The sequence below is a fragment of the Pelobates fuscus genome, chromosome 6 (genome assembly GCF_036172605.1).
Source record: "Pelobates fuscus isolate aPelFus1 chromosome 6, aPelFus1.pri, whole genome shotgun sequence".
Lineage (NCBI taxonomy): Eukaryota > Metazoa > Chordata > Amphibia > Anura > Pelobatidae > Pelobates > Pelobates fuscus.
In genome coordinates this window covers 60,434,247-60,448,889 of record NC_086322.1, presented here as the reverse complement: position 1 = coordinate 60,448,889, position 14,643 = coordinate 60,434,247, and the positions used below count along the sequence as shown (strand labels likewise).

At 36.6% G+C, this 14,643-nt stretch overlaps 1 protein-coding gene across 1 annotated transcript in view; it reads left to right on the top strand.

The window, feature by feature from the left end:
• STK32B (serine/threonine kinase 32B) overlaps positions 1-13,900 on the top strand; it is a 227,830-nt gene extending 213,930 nt beyond the window's left edge. The window contains exons 11-12 of the mRNA XM_063457772.1: positions 4,727-4,791; positions 11,425-13,900. Coding sequence (XP_063313842.1) covers positions 4,727-4,791; positions 11,425-11,569 — 210 coding nt within the window. The 3' untranslated portion in view covers positions 11,570-13,900. The remainder of the gene's footprint in view (positions 1-4,726; positions 4,792-11,424) is intronic.
• Positions 13,901-14,643: the final 743 nt, after the last annotated feature.

The following is a 14,643-nucleotide window of genomic DNA, read 5'->3' as shown; positions in this document are numbered from 1 at the left end:
TGTTATTTTCCAAACATTCATTTGAGATTAACAATTTTTGTTCTACATTCGCTAATTCTTTTTCTAGGTCGCGTCTCTATACTATTTAATTTTTTTAAGGCATTTAAGATAATCTAACCTATTTCTGCTGCATCCCTGCTCTCATGTTTCGAATAAACCCCTAAATCAAGCTTGAATGCCATATTTAGTGTCTCTTCCCCAATCCTTGGGTACACAACATCACCTTAACAGACTAGCTCTTGCATCTACCCATAGTAGTAGCCCAATGTGATACAGTCCCAAATGTGGTTCTTTTATCCCCCATCCATGCACTTAACTTCTTCTTCAAAGCAAACTCAAGTGCCAGCAAAACAATCCGTTTTCCTGGCACTGCAGGTCCCCTCTCCCTCCCACCCCCCAATCCCCGGTAGCTGAAGGGGTGAAAACCCCTTCAGTTACTTACCAGAGGCAGCGACATGTCCCACGTCGCTGCTTCTTCCTCCGCCGCCGCTCCTCCCAGTGATTACGTCAGCCGGTGGGCGAGACTGATCCCGCCCACCGGCCGGGGAGACCTAATGCGCATGCGCATTAGAGCTCCCTGTAGGAAAGCATTGAAAATGCTTTTCAATGCTTTCCTATGGGGAAATGAGCGACGCTGGAGGTTCTCACGGTGTGAGGACGTCTAGCAATGCTCTAGCACAGGTTTTCTGTGCTAGAAACCAGGAAGTGCCCTCTAGTGGCTGTCTAGTAGACAGCCACTAGAGGTGGAGTTAACCCTGCAAGGTAATTATTGCAGTTTATAAAAAAAAACTGCAATAATTACACTTGAAGGGTTAAGAGTAGTGAGAGATGGAACCCAGACCACTCCAATGGGCAGAAGTGGTCTGGGTGCCTGGAGTGTCCCTTTAATGAAACACATTGTCTCAGTCAGAATCTCAAGTGCAATCAGACTGCAAGACAATCACATGTGTTTCTAGTGAGCCTTGCGATTATATATTCTACCACTAACAGAAATGGGCCGCAGTTACGCTTTAGCTTTTTTATATACTACTTTCACACATTTGTCTTGGGATTTTATCTTTCATCTGCTTGCCTAAGATTCAAGTGCTAGTCACTAGTCAATTGTCCAATTTCATGGTACAAGTGCTAGTTAGTTACTTGTATGATTGCCAGCATTGAAAATCACTTATCTAGGTACAAATGCTAGTGACAAGTCAAATATCCAATGTAATGGTACAAATGCTAGTTAGTCACATGCCTAGGCTACAATTGTTACTAAAAAATAAAACCCCTTACATAGTGTTATGTCTGTAATAATCAAGTTTATCCTGACACATTATGTTGGGCAGCTGCAGAACCTTTGACCCCCGGTTACAGATTAATTATATATGCTTCAAGTTTTATGCATAACATACAAAATCACTGGTCAGTGAATAAGCATCTTGCATCAATAACAACACTCAAAAACATCCCTCTAGTAGCAGTATGGTATTTTAGAATAACTTGGGAGGCTTACTGACTAAATCACATTGGGAAAAATATTAATGTAAAAGATAAAATTGTATACAAATTAATTACATTAAAAAATAATATTTATGTCAAATTGGTAATTAACTGCTAATATTCTTCATAACTCAAATTCCTGCCAACTGCGCCATTTTGTTGTGCTTCGTGGTTTTGGATTAATTAGTTTATGCGATTCAAAGGGTTTCACAATAACTACTGTGTTAAAATGTACTGTGTTTATGGAGTACCAAGATGACCAATGCTCATGTACTTTCAGGAGCACCAAAGATGGCCTCTAATCTTGTGCTTCAAAGAGCATCAAGATGGCTGCCAGACATGTGTCCTGGTGTAACACTAATAACGGGACCATTTACTACTTTCTATCTACCTGTCTCTATACCTACCTTATCTATTCCTACTATCCTTTACAGCAGGCCTTATTTGTATAATGCATGGCCCTTTGTGCACAGACAGAATATGTCTGGGATACCCACGAAAAACGGGGGAAGGTTCACATATTTGTGTTATCCGAAGGATGCTCCACTCTTGATAAGTGTCATGCTATTTAACGACAAAAATAGGGGTGCTCATCTATTGTAAGGTTTATGCTATAATTCATTGCTGTGCTCTCAAATGTACATTTATGTGCTATGTTTATCTTGTTTTATGCGGTGAAGCCTACGTGCTTTCACTTGTATTATATAATTTCTGTGAAATATTTCCAAATAAAAACAGATTTTACAAAAAAAATTATCTCTCATATCCATCCCTAACCCTTACCCTATATCACTTACCCTAACCCTAACTGTAAAGCTAACCCTAACTCTACCCTAACACTAAGTGTAACCACTCTTACCCAGGGCCAGATTAATAGCCCAGTGGGCCTGGTGCTGACAGTTATGAGGGGCCTAAGTACAGAATCTTATTGACCACAAACACTAAAACAGTCATACCTCTCAAGTATTATGAGAGATGTTGCCGGAGGGAAACTTATAGGATGCAGCTATAAAAAAAACTCTCTTAAAATATGCTAATCTCTCTCTAATTCATGCTTTCATCTTCCAGGTAAATCCATATCCCCTAACAGCAGTGTCCAGTGAAGCAGGAAAGCACTGGGTGGTGTAAAAGGGTGGGCCACTGATGCGGATCATGTAACCAGAACTTCCAAAAGGGACAAATGTGCCCAAAAAAGAGGCGTGTCTACCCAAAGAATTGGAAGTATAGCCTGGCATGATTGCATGACAGACTGCCTGCCAATCATGCATGCTGGCCAACACGTCTAATGATGTGCTCGTTCCATGCTTTCTAAGGACTGTCCCCTAGCACTCACATGTCCACTTGTCTCCTTACCTTCTTACTAGCAGACGGAAGCTCCTAGTATACAGTCTGATACAGAGAAGAGGTGGATGTAGGGAGTATAGAAGAAAGGGAACATGCCACAGTGTTAGAGAGATGAAAGTCAGCATTACCTTAACTAATTTCATCTCAGCCAGTCCACACAAGTATTGTTTCCATATATACCTCTTAAGTCTCCATACTTAAGCAAGAGTATGTGAAGAGTAGTTAGGGTTGCCACCTTTCTTGGAAAAAATACAGGCCTTCTAATTTGCATAACTAATTATGTATGTGTGACATCACATTATGTAAATCACAAGGAGTGACAGAGAAAATTCTGTGAAATCACCAAAAAACTACTTAATTTGATTCTGCTGTATAGATGGATTGCTCCCAGTGTCTCCCTGTCTCCCAGTGTCCCCATGTCACCCATTATCCCCTAGTGTCTGTGTCCCCATTGTACTAGGGGACACTGTGAGACATGGGGACACTGAGACACTTGGGGAGACTGGGGGACACTGAGACTATGTATCACAGTGTCTCAGTGCCCCATGTCTCTTAGTGTCCCCATATCTCTGTGTCCTATAAGAAAACATTGTGATTGGCTGAGATCATCACTTCTGATGATGTCAACCAAGGATGCAGATGAGGGGCAGAGCCAGCACCAGCAGATTGGAATAAAGGTCAGATTTTACTATATTTAGGTGGATGCATGGGTGGATGGGGGGTGGACGGGGGGAGGCTAGAGAGTGTTGTTGATACTATAGGGTCAGGATAGGGTCATATTTGTGTTTCTGACCCTATAGCATTCCTTTAAGTTTATATTTTGTGGCATGAAATCAGTTGACTAATGCATCTGTAACGGAGCTGCCTGTACCCCAGCTGGGTACCTCTGCCAAGGACCACTTCCTAGCTGGAACAGGGAACACTCCTGCCCCCAGTCGCCGTGACTTGAGTCAGGAACTGTACAAACTCAATTATCTCCAGGTACAGAAAAACACACAATTTATAAAACACCCCGAAATACACGTAAAATACATGGAAACCCAACAAAGTTATATCCCCCGATAGCCCTGATCTGGGTGACCAACATATCCAAAAATCACCCAGATCGGTTCAGGGGTTCAGGATTTTCATGGAAGTCAATTATTTGACCGACCACGCACATGGTCCTATGCCCAAAACATTTCCATGAAATCAGTGCTAGCGGTCGGTCAACTTTGGCAACAAAAAAAACAAATAAAATACAGAATGTAGTCTCTATTTGAACTGTGGAGCTTGTTCTCCACATCCAGATGAACAATTCCACTGAACATTCTTCTTCTAGGATCTACAGAACTGAACGCAGGCGATGATGGAAGTCCAGTGGTGTTCGGGAGTTTCAGTTTCCGACGACCAAACACCGCTGCCTGCGTTCATGTGAACAAGATGGCCACCACCTTGTAGTGGTTCATACAAATTGTGGCCACCCAGATGAATAATTAGAACAGTTCCAAGGTGTTAATATGAGGTTCACAAGCTCCTGGATGGTCCCTGGTACATGCGGTTGTTTGGTTCCCGAACGGTATAGGGAAATTACACGAACCAAGCCAGTTAAACAGTCTTTTACAGGTTTCCCTGCAGGGCCCATAGTCTGTGGGCAGGAGGCTGGGAAGCAGGCTCCTCCCAGGGCTCATGGCAAACTCATGTGGGAAGGGGACTTTTTCACAGCATCCATTCTAGAGCCTGCTTAAGGCAACATGAGAAGTCTGGACAGAGTCAACCTTAATCCCTCTTCGGTAACTAAAATTATGAAGTGTGTGTTGTACGTGCTTTGAAACCAGGAGACAGCACTATATGAAAAAAAGATGATGATTATTATTATTATTAAAATATAGTATAATCAGCTTGTTTTATCTTCTTCCAGAATGGACACCTGCAGCAGTGCTTAGAAACAGTGAGGAAAGAATTCATCATATTCAACAGAGAAAAGTGAGTGCATTTATCAAATCATGTTCATGTTCTACAAGGAAAATTGCTTGGAAGTTATTTTTTAGCTGTTACTGGCAATGATTAATGATTGTGACAACAGGTGCAAAAGGGCTTTGCTGGCTGACTTCTGCATGACTCCTGGTGTGAGTCTGTTTATTGATTACTTGACTTTCTTGTCTGTAATGCAGTAGCCAACTTTCTTTACACTCGAAATCCTAATTAGCTGTAAATGTTCATAAATGTTAGTGCTAAGATTAATCTGCAAGGAAGCAGGGTTTAACTGTATAGCTTTCTCTAGTTCTCCAGTCTACAAGATCAAAGCAGATGTACGGAGGCCCAGCTGTGGATCGAATAAACACTTTGGAACCTTTAATGAAATGCTAGTATTATGAAATTGTCAGCTGTGGATTCTAGAGAAAAAATAACGGTGACAATGAAACTGATGAAATTTGTAAAATTCCAAATTTCTATTATTACCCTAATTTAAATGGATAGGTTTGTGTATACAGTTACATGTTGAGATTGTATAGAGAAATATTTTGGGGTATAAGAGAGGACAGATAAGGGAAATATTTTAAACTTTGTCTTAAAAACAATACAGGTCACAAAGTTTGTATTGAGGACCAAGCCATACAACAACCAGTCCCTCTGTAAGGAATGATCTTGAGTGAGGTAGTAGGGAGTCCCTTCTCATTTATCTCTGCTGACACACCAGATACACTGCAGTGTTACAATGCATTTAGAACAATTTGTAGAAAATTGTCATCAAGGCTGAATACTTCCTTTTTAGCTAATGATTCAATCATAACCAATTCTTACACACTAAGAAATCAGCTGGAAGTTGCAATGGGTAAAACAAGTCACAAATTAGCTGGCTGTGACTGCTGATCTGGATAAACCCAAAAATCGTACACCTCTTTATATCGTTGAACAGATAAACAGATACAAAAAGGATAAGCACTAGTGAATGATACAATGGATTACCTGTGGCATCAATTGCTATTAAGACAGATAACAAAAAACACAAACAAAGGTATCAGGATGCGCCTAATGTCAACTGAATATTTAGAAAAAAAGTCCAAAGGACACAGTCCAGAATTTTCTCCTTTAGCCACGTGATATTGCTTCTTTTAGTAGTTGGACAAGTCACCAGTACATTAAAAAAAACCCAAGAAGAGAGGAACCAATGGTGTAGTATTTTCAGATGAACAAAAGAACGCACAACATAACAAAATAAATGTTACACTCACAAGTATAGACGCTTGTGACCGGAGAAGAGGAAGATACAATAGTGTAGTATTGTAGCTACTAGTTAATAGTTAAAATATGAGAGGAGATACACTTACAGGTTAGGAACTCATAACACAAGTAATAGCTGTATTGCTTATAAAAGTTAATAGGTATGACTCAGGGTGGCCTAATCTCCTCCCAATGCATATTTCTGATGTCACAGGCTCTTCTTCAGTAGAAACATAAAATATAAACACAAAAAGAAATAAAATAGTGCTCTCTGGTGTGATGAGTGGTTATATGTGAAATAAAAAATGTACTCTCATATTTAGGAGCAATGAAACCACTCAATGTTCACAGTATAGGTGGTATCATCAACACCAAGGATACATTGCCAGAGTGTCTTCACTTAAAATCTTCATCAAGATGTCAGAAACCAATAAAACAATTAAAATTGGGCAGAAAACAATTCAAAATTTGAGGTAAAATGACTTCATTGGTAATATGACCATCAATGGTGCCTATTCTTCTTTGTGACCAATGAAGAATACAATATACAGACAATAACAGCTTTGATATATATATATATATATATATATATATATATATATATATATATACATATATATATATACATATATATATACATACATAAATCCCAGGTCCCAGCACTCAATGCTCCCGATCTTTAACTGCTCCAACCAAATAATATACAATCCAAGTAGAGAGCATTCTGGAGACTTTGAAGTAAATTTCAACTGTTTCTTTTATTAAGCAATAACAGGAATACACATCAAACAGGTCGACGTTTCAGTCTGTAAAGATTGTATATGTATAACACAGCAGCTTATATTATAAATTGCAACCTAAAATCAAGCTGTAATAAGGGCAGCAAATAAGAGAGAACAAGGTCAGGTGACATGGATTGAGGTTGTGCATCATGTGGCAAGAATGCCCTCGAGGGATAGCAGATGGGCCACGCTATTAAGGTGGCTGAAAACAAGGTTTCTCAAGGAGGTAAAATGTTTGAGAACATGGGTCTCATGGACGATAGCGGGGGTGATTTTAAAATTGGTGTAAGAGAGAAAACTATCCCGTAAGGGAAAAAAAAGGAAATTCAGAACGGACTAAAAATTCTAATTCTAATTTTCTTTATATATTTACGTTTATTATTAAAATCAAAAATAATAGGGAGGGCACGTGATTCGTTACTTTTATTTTGTAGGTTAAGAGATCTTATCTATCTTGTGTTATTACTGTGGCAATTGTGTGCTCCAAGTTTCTTTCAGGGTAGTTTTTATCCAAAAACGTATTTTATTAAATTATCACTTGTTGATTGAAGTTATCTATTGGCAAACAATTCCTCCTTATACATAAAAACTGTCTCTTGTGGATGCTATTGAGCCAGGAGCCTTAATGGCAGATGGACTGGTTAATGGCGGTATTAGTATAGATTTTTTTTTTAAAGTTTGGGTATTTATTTTATCGTCATGAGCAAAAATGTGTATGTCCAGGTAGTTGATCTTTTTTTTTTATTATTCTTATATTCAGAGGTAAGTATAACACCTCTATCATTGGAATTTAAAAAACATCTAAAAGGTATTTCAGTGAGTTTTCAAAACAATTACATATAAAAACAAATCATCAGTGTAACAGAAAGAGGAGACCAGGGTTGACTTCCAAGTGTGGTCATCTCGGATGGCACTGGATTCCAAATCTGCCATAAAGAGTTTGGCATAGCTAGGTGCGAAACAATTCGGGATACGGCTGTGTAAATCTACAAAAAGGATATAAAACAAAATATAGTGTAATACTGTTAAAAAAACTAAATAGTGCGCAACAATGTATACACTCACTAGATGTAGACAGGTTTAAGCGGTCTATGGGTGCCTTCCCCGGTGTAATGGGGGGCCAACAGATCCCTCTTATCACCTCCGGATGTTGGATCCAACACAGGACTTCCACAGATGAGGGTAAAAAAATGTAGAAATGTATTCAATAAAAGAATAAGCAGTCACCATTCAGCATAGGATATATATAGCGGAAAAAGGACCTTTTTTTTTTTACCCTCATCTGTGGAAGTCCTGTGTTGGATCAAACATCCAGAGGTGATAAGAGGGATCTGTTGGTCCCCCGTTACACTGGGGGAGGCACCCATAGAACGCTTATACCTGTCTACATCTAGTGAGTGTATACATTGTTGCGCACTATTTAGTGTTTTTAACAGTATTACACTATATTTTGTTTTATATCCTTTTTGTAGATTTACACAGCACTATCCTGAATTGTTTCTGTTGTGGTTTTCTATATACGATATAGGTCGCTTCTTGGTAACGACCTATGGAGGCTGTTTTTCGTTGTCTTAAGTTAAGTACCACTTTTTGTATTTTTCACTGTTGTGATTTTTTCACTTTTTGGCATTATATATTTGTTAGTTATATAGCTAGGTGCGAACCTGTTCCCCATAGCCATACCATGTTTTTGAAGACAAAAAAAGTCTATTACTCCCCAAACATATTGTTTAAAATAATATTAACATACCTTAAATAATAAAATGTATTTGTAATTATATAATATTTCCAGAATTCTAAATCTTTTTAATTGATTCGCAACCCTTGTCATGTGGAATAATCATGTACAATGATTGCACATCACAGGTAACTAAAACATAATTATTGTCCAAAGTAATGTGTTCTAGTACCTGGAGTAAAAAAATGGAGTATTTCAAATATGACCTCTTTTTTTTTCAACAGAAGGTTGTAGAAAGATATCTAAAAATTCAAATACATTTGAAAGGAAAGAATTGACATTGGAGATAATTGGTAGGCCTGGGGGGATTTTTCATTCCTATGTATTTTAGGAAGAACGCATATCACAGGAATTTTAGAGTGTAAAATTATGTAGGAAGATTCATGTTTGTTATTTAATATTTAGTTGTTTTCCTTTCTCAAGGCCAGCGCGTATCTATTTTATATTAGGATTTTGATCATAATCAAGTTTTTCATATACTTTCATATCTTGTAATTGTCTTAGAGCTTCTTCTATATACATTTATTTTGGTAATATCGCTATTCACCACTTCTATCAGCAGGTTTTATAACTATTTATTCATCTAGTTTAGGGCTTTAAGGGTTCTCTCTCACCTTTATTCAGATTATATTGGTCATATTTACTTTTTATATTGTCAAAATCTTTACAAACAAGTTTTTTTAAAGACCTCTATAGAGCCAGATTTAAAATTTAAGGGTACAATTTCCATTTCTCTTTTAAGTGTGTACTTATTCCTATTGGGTTATCTGTTGGTGTGGAACTAGGAGTATCTTGTTGAGGACTCTTGTTAATATATATATATATATATTTTAAGGGTTGCCATTATAACATATTTATTCACATTTAAAAGAGCTTGAAATGGGATAAAAGGATCGGTAGGGGCAAATTTAAGACCTTTGCTAAAATGCCTAATTGTATTTTAGTTTTTGTGGTCAAAGTCTTTCCATTCTTTCCCTTTTGTACTCTTCTTCTACCTTCCCTTCCTCTAATGTTAGGCTCCTTTTCCTGCCCCTTGGCAGATGAAACTGTTGTTGGTGCTGCTGGGGTTGGTTCTGATCTCGAAAAAAATGGTCATCTTGCTCAAAGTCAGAATCAGTAGATACTAAATGGTAACTATTATTGTGTGAAAAGCTAATGGGGGATTTATAGTGATTATCATTGTCATAGTGTTTTTGAACATACTTTTTGTCTTTGGGGTTTTAATTGTTGTTCTGAAGATGTGTATTAGTGTGGTGTTTTTCTCTTTCATATTCATAGTGCAAAGTGTTTTCACGATGTACTGGTGAATTTATGTATTCATTTTTGCAGTGTTGTTGGTGGAGGGTAGTGTTTGCTGTGGTACTGTTTAGGTGTTTGCCCATAGTGATCATTCCTTTTTTTTTTTTTTTTTTTTTTTTTTAGATAAACAGATTTTAAGAGAGGGTGGTTGGGCAAATTTGGTCTTCTTTTAGAATAAGATCTGTATCTTGGTATTATGGCATATCTGTGTGGCTAGTGAATTTGCTTTGGTACTTGAAAGTTATTTTAGGGCTTAAAACATTGGCTCACTGTCTAATACAACTACATAACATCACCTACAGTCACTGGAAGTCTTGACAATTAAGATACTTTGTTTTGAGGAATGTCTCCACTCCTGACACTTATCCTAGCCAAAACTTCCTTCCATGGAGGTCTGGGAAGTAGTAACACTGGAGACCTTTTCATCTAGAAGTACATACTTCTCATTCAGAATTCCTGCAGAGACACATGAACCACTGCCCTATCTCCTTTCAATACACATGTACAGCAACCAAGTAAAGGACTTGATATGAAAATGTACAAATTTTTTTCTAGAAACCTTTAAAACAGAGAGATCAATTTCAGGAACTCTGGTACCATGACTTGGATAGAGTGATAATGAATAGCAAATGGGAATACACTTTTCAAACATCTTTTTTTTTAAAAATACATGTACAGCTTGTCAATAATTTTCTTTCCTAACTATACAAATCTAGCGAGTCAAAGTGATGGTACAGAACTGTATAAATAACAGATAAAACATATATCAATATGCCATCTAAAATATGTGCACTAAGACAAAACAAGATAAATTAAATATGTGTGCTAGCTAAGAATGCACCGTAGCTTATTATTGTGTGTGTGTTAACTTACCTCTTTCTAAAATGTCATTCTATTTGTTGTAAAACATCTGAAGGAACATGCTTGCTGAAGTACTTTATATATAAAGAAGGTATCCTATTTTATAAATTAAACTCATTACACCCCCTGGCTGTCAACCAGAAACCCAATCCTGTTGCTTCCTGGTTTGGTTAGCTCAGGGGAGCTAAACTAAAGAGGCAGCAATTGCTCAGAGCACCTGCCTTGCAAAGACTTCTCATTGAGCTGCATTGTGAAGTCTGTGATTCAAACAAAACAATACATTTGGATGGCAGTATAGTGACCCTTTAAGGATATGTATATATTATGTAAAACTTGTATAATTTGCAAGCAATCACAAATAAAAATATTAAAAAATATTTTTTTTAAACAGTCAGATTGCAGCATGCATATTAAGTGTGTTTTACCTTACATTTTAATATGCGTGGACATTAACCTGGTGCTTGGAGAGATCCATTTATTATATTCTGGTAAAATACTATATCCCTAACCTGTTACTTATTTTTCTTTTACATTAAATGGGAACTGTCATTTCCCAAGAATTTTATATTTTATATTTCTCCGTTTGCAATGTTTGCCCTGGCGTTGCCTTCTCTAAACTGGATTATGATGTAATTTGCTAAATATTTTATATAAATTTAAGAGGTAATGGATCATCACATCAATATTCTAACACCTTAATTTCTTGACGCCTAGACTCAGAAAGCAATCGGAGCAATGTGGTCAAGCATCGAACATGGACAGCAAAGGAAGCAACCAACCACATATAAAGCTTCAAGATGGACACAGCACAAACAACAATATTTTAGTCCATGGCTGCACACGCGGATGCAGTAGCTAGTTAAGTGCACCCACCTAATGGACATTGGCGAGTTAATAAGGATACATTGCATGCCTTCACTCAAAACCATGAACCACCCTTAAACTGTGAATTATTACAAAATACTCAAGCACAGATTATCACTAGAACTTGGTATAAATACACAGGATTTACTTCCATCAAATACAAGCTAGAGCTGGTCAGATAGCTACTGTAGTACCTGCTCGAACCACAGAGTTGAAAGTTAAGTTGCCAAAAGAGTTAACTCAGCCTTTCTTCGCTCAAGGTCAATAAAATGAATTACATTGAGTTGGGTAATAAGACAGCTACATCCCAGGACATACTGAAGTTTTGTAGAAGAAACATCAACAGTGTCCTGGAACAGCACTTGAACCAGAACTTTTTCGTTTTGCAAAGTGTATATATAATTTGATACATTATCGACCAATGATATTCCATGGTGTCATAATGAGCTGGCCTGTGAACATCTTACATGTATAATATATGTATTGCACTCTTTATTCAGATGTTCTACAGATATCCACCTTTTACTATATGAGTAGGAAATTAACCCCTTAAGGACACAACTTCTGGAATAAAAGGGAATCATGACGGAATATTTCCCCCATGTGTCCTTAAGGGGTTAGACGTCATTGCCAGCTGATAGGATCCAGGTTTAAGATGACCTATATTTTCATTTGTCTCCAATACAAAATCCAACACATATATTATGGGAATGTAATAAATGTAGGGTTTTGTGTTTATCAACAAGTGAATTAAATATATTTTGTATAGAATTCTTAATAACTTAGGGTTAATTCAAACAGGCAAAATCCAGACCTACTGTGTGTTCTAGTGGTATTTCATAAAGGATCCAACATTCTATAGAATTGCAAAATGAATTCAAAGTGAATTTTGAATTTAACGCCAGAGTAGCCGTACTGAATGCATAGCTGACTTAGACAATCTTTCCAGTTTGGGTATTATGACATTACATTTGAACTTTACTTTGAATTCTCACTTTAGTTAATAACCCTGGACTAAATCAGAGTCTGAAGAAACTTGTCAAAATGAAACATTTGTTACTGTGTATTAAAGCTGTGAGTCATATAAATGGTTATCACAAGACTCAGGCATTTTTGTCTAGTGTTATATTCAGAGACAGATGATTAAAAGAGATGTCTGCAGCTGCTCACTTTTAGAAATCACGAATAATTAGATATAATCAAAATAATCTGACAGCATTCTGGAAATTTCACAGTAAAAATCTCTTAGAAATATTTTGATATTTTCTACTAATCATTTGGTAACGTTTCAAGAAACAAGCAAACCCACAGTTTAAAAACATGACTGAAGATTGTTGTTTTATATAACATAATAAATCGTATTCCAGTGAGAAAACATGTTGAGTTATTTATCCTTTTGGAATAAATGGCTGCATTCTTTTTGAGTTCTTGGTTAGTTAAGGAAGACTAAAAATTGGAGATATTATTTTCCCTTTTTTGGATTGAGCTGGCTCTGAGCAGGAACTTCTGGAAAGAAACCATAGAGATGGCCGTCTACAGAGCCTTTATGGAACCTCTCTATGATACTGTTGGCTCTGTCCACTAACAAGGACTTAACTTATAATTACATTATATATCACTCCCTCTTTAAATAAATAATTCCAAAACAATCCATGAGATATGTGGTTAATTCAAAGTTTTGTTTAAAGTTAAATGTTATTCAGTTTTTTTTCAACCACTTAAGGATTCGGGATGGAATTTTCCCATCATACTGGCCTTTTGCTGCTGAAGCGGTGTCCTTAAGTGGTTAAATTCATCTTGCATTTGTGCCATATATTTTATTTGTACGTGCAGTTGCCACAATCCTGATATTCACAACATATACCATAGTTGATGTTTAATTCCTGTGTAGACCTACCCTTGTGAGTATCGCTCATTTTGTGTAACCTAAAATGTAAGTGTTTCTGTAAGTGTTTGCCTCACGTTGCCTATCCCACACTTAAACTATCACTTTGTTACTGTTATTAAATTATTGACAGCTTAGAAAACAATACTGTGACTACTGACATTGTAAGCTGTTTTTCCTACAATGTCCTTATAATATTGAGCTAGGGTATATTTTCACTGAGCTGTTTTACACTTGTTATGTGTTTACAACATTTTGATAGACCAACACGTCTTGCTGGATATATTTATGGTTTGTTTTGGTCAAGCCCAGCATCACATTTCAACTTTTTAAATAAATTAGAATTTCTTAAACCAGGCACACCTTACTTTACAAGCTTTTTTATATTTATTCTATCATTTTGTAACTTTATTTTATATAAGATACTGTTTTATTTATATATACATATATATATATATATATGAAGCTATTTTTAAATTATGTTCGTCATATATATAATTTATATCATAATTTCATACCACTACTTTTTCATGATATCTGACTGCCCTCGTTGAAATGATGCATTGCACTGTAATTATATATTAAAGCATGGTTTTTATTTAATAAATAAAGCAAACTCATTTTGATTCATGTGGTTTATTCAGTGATATATGGAACAATAATAAGCACAATATCTAGAGGATCGTATTCTGATGGATTTTCTTGAATAAAATGTTTAACTACCATATTGCAGTTTCTTCTTGATTCTTTAATTCTGAAATAATTCTACTATTCATTAGCATTTTTTATTAGCATGATGCAAATGTGACGTGCGTGAGACCAGGCATGTGGTATAGCGCCAGTTAACCCTTGAAGTACTACAGCGGAGAACAGTGCAATGTAGCCCTGTCCACTCTGGTCATGCAGGGAAATGTATAAGTAATTAATGAATATGTGATAAGATCCCAGCATGTAATAAGAAAGAGCCAAACATACCCCTCGATTAAAAGTAAAATAAATAATTGAAAGTCCCTGCAGCCATATTTTCCCAGCATTGTGCAAAGTCTGTACTTATGCTGAAAAAAATAGATCCCTTGCTCTATTATGTCAGCTTGCAGTAAATAACATGGGGTTTTTAAACTGACTTCCAAATATCACTGATTGTATCAGCATGGTGGCTGTTTATACCCCTTAGTAATAGGACA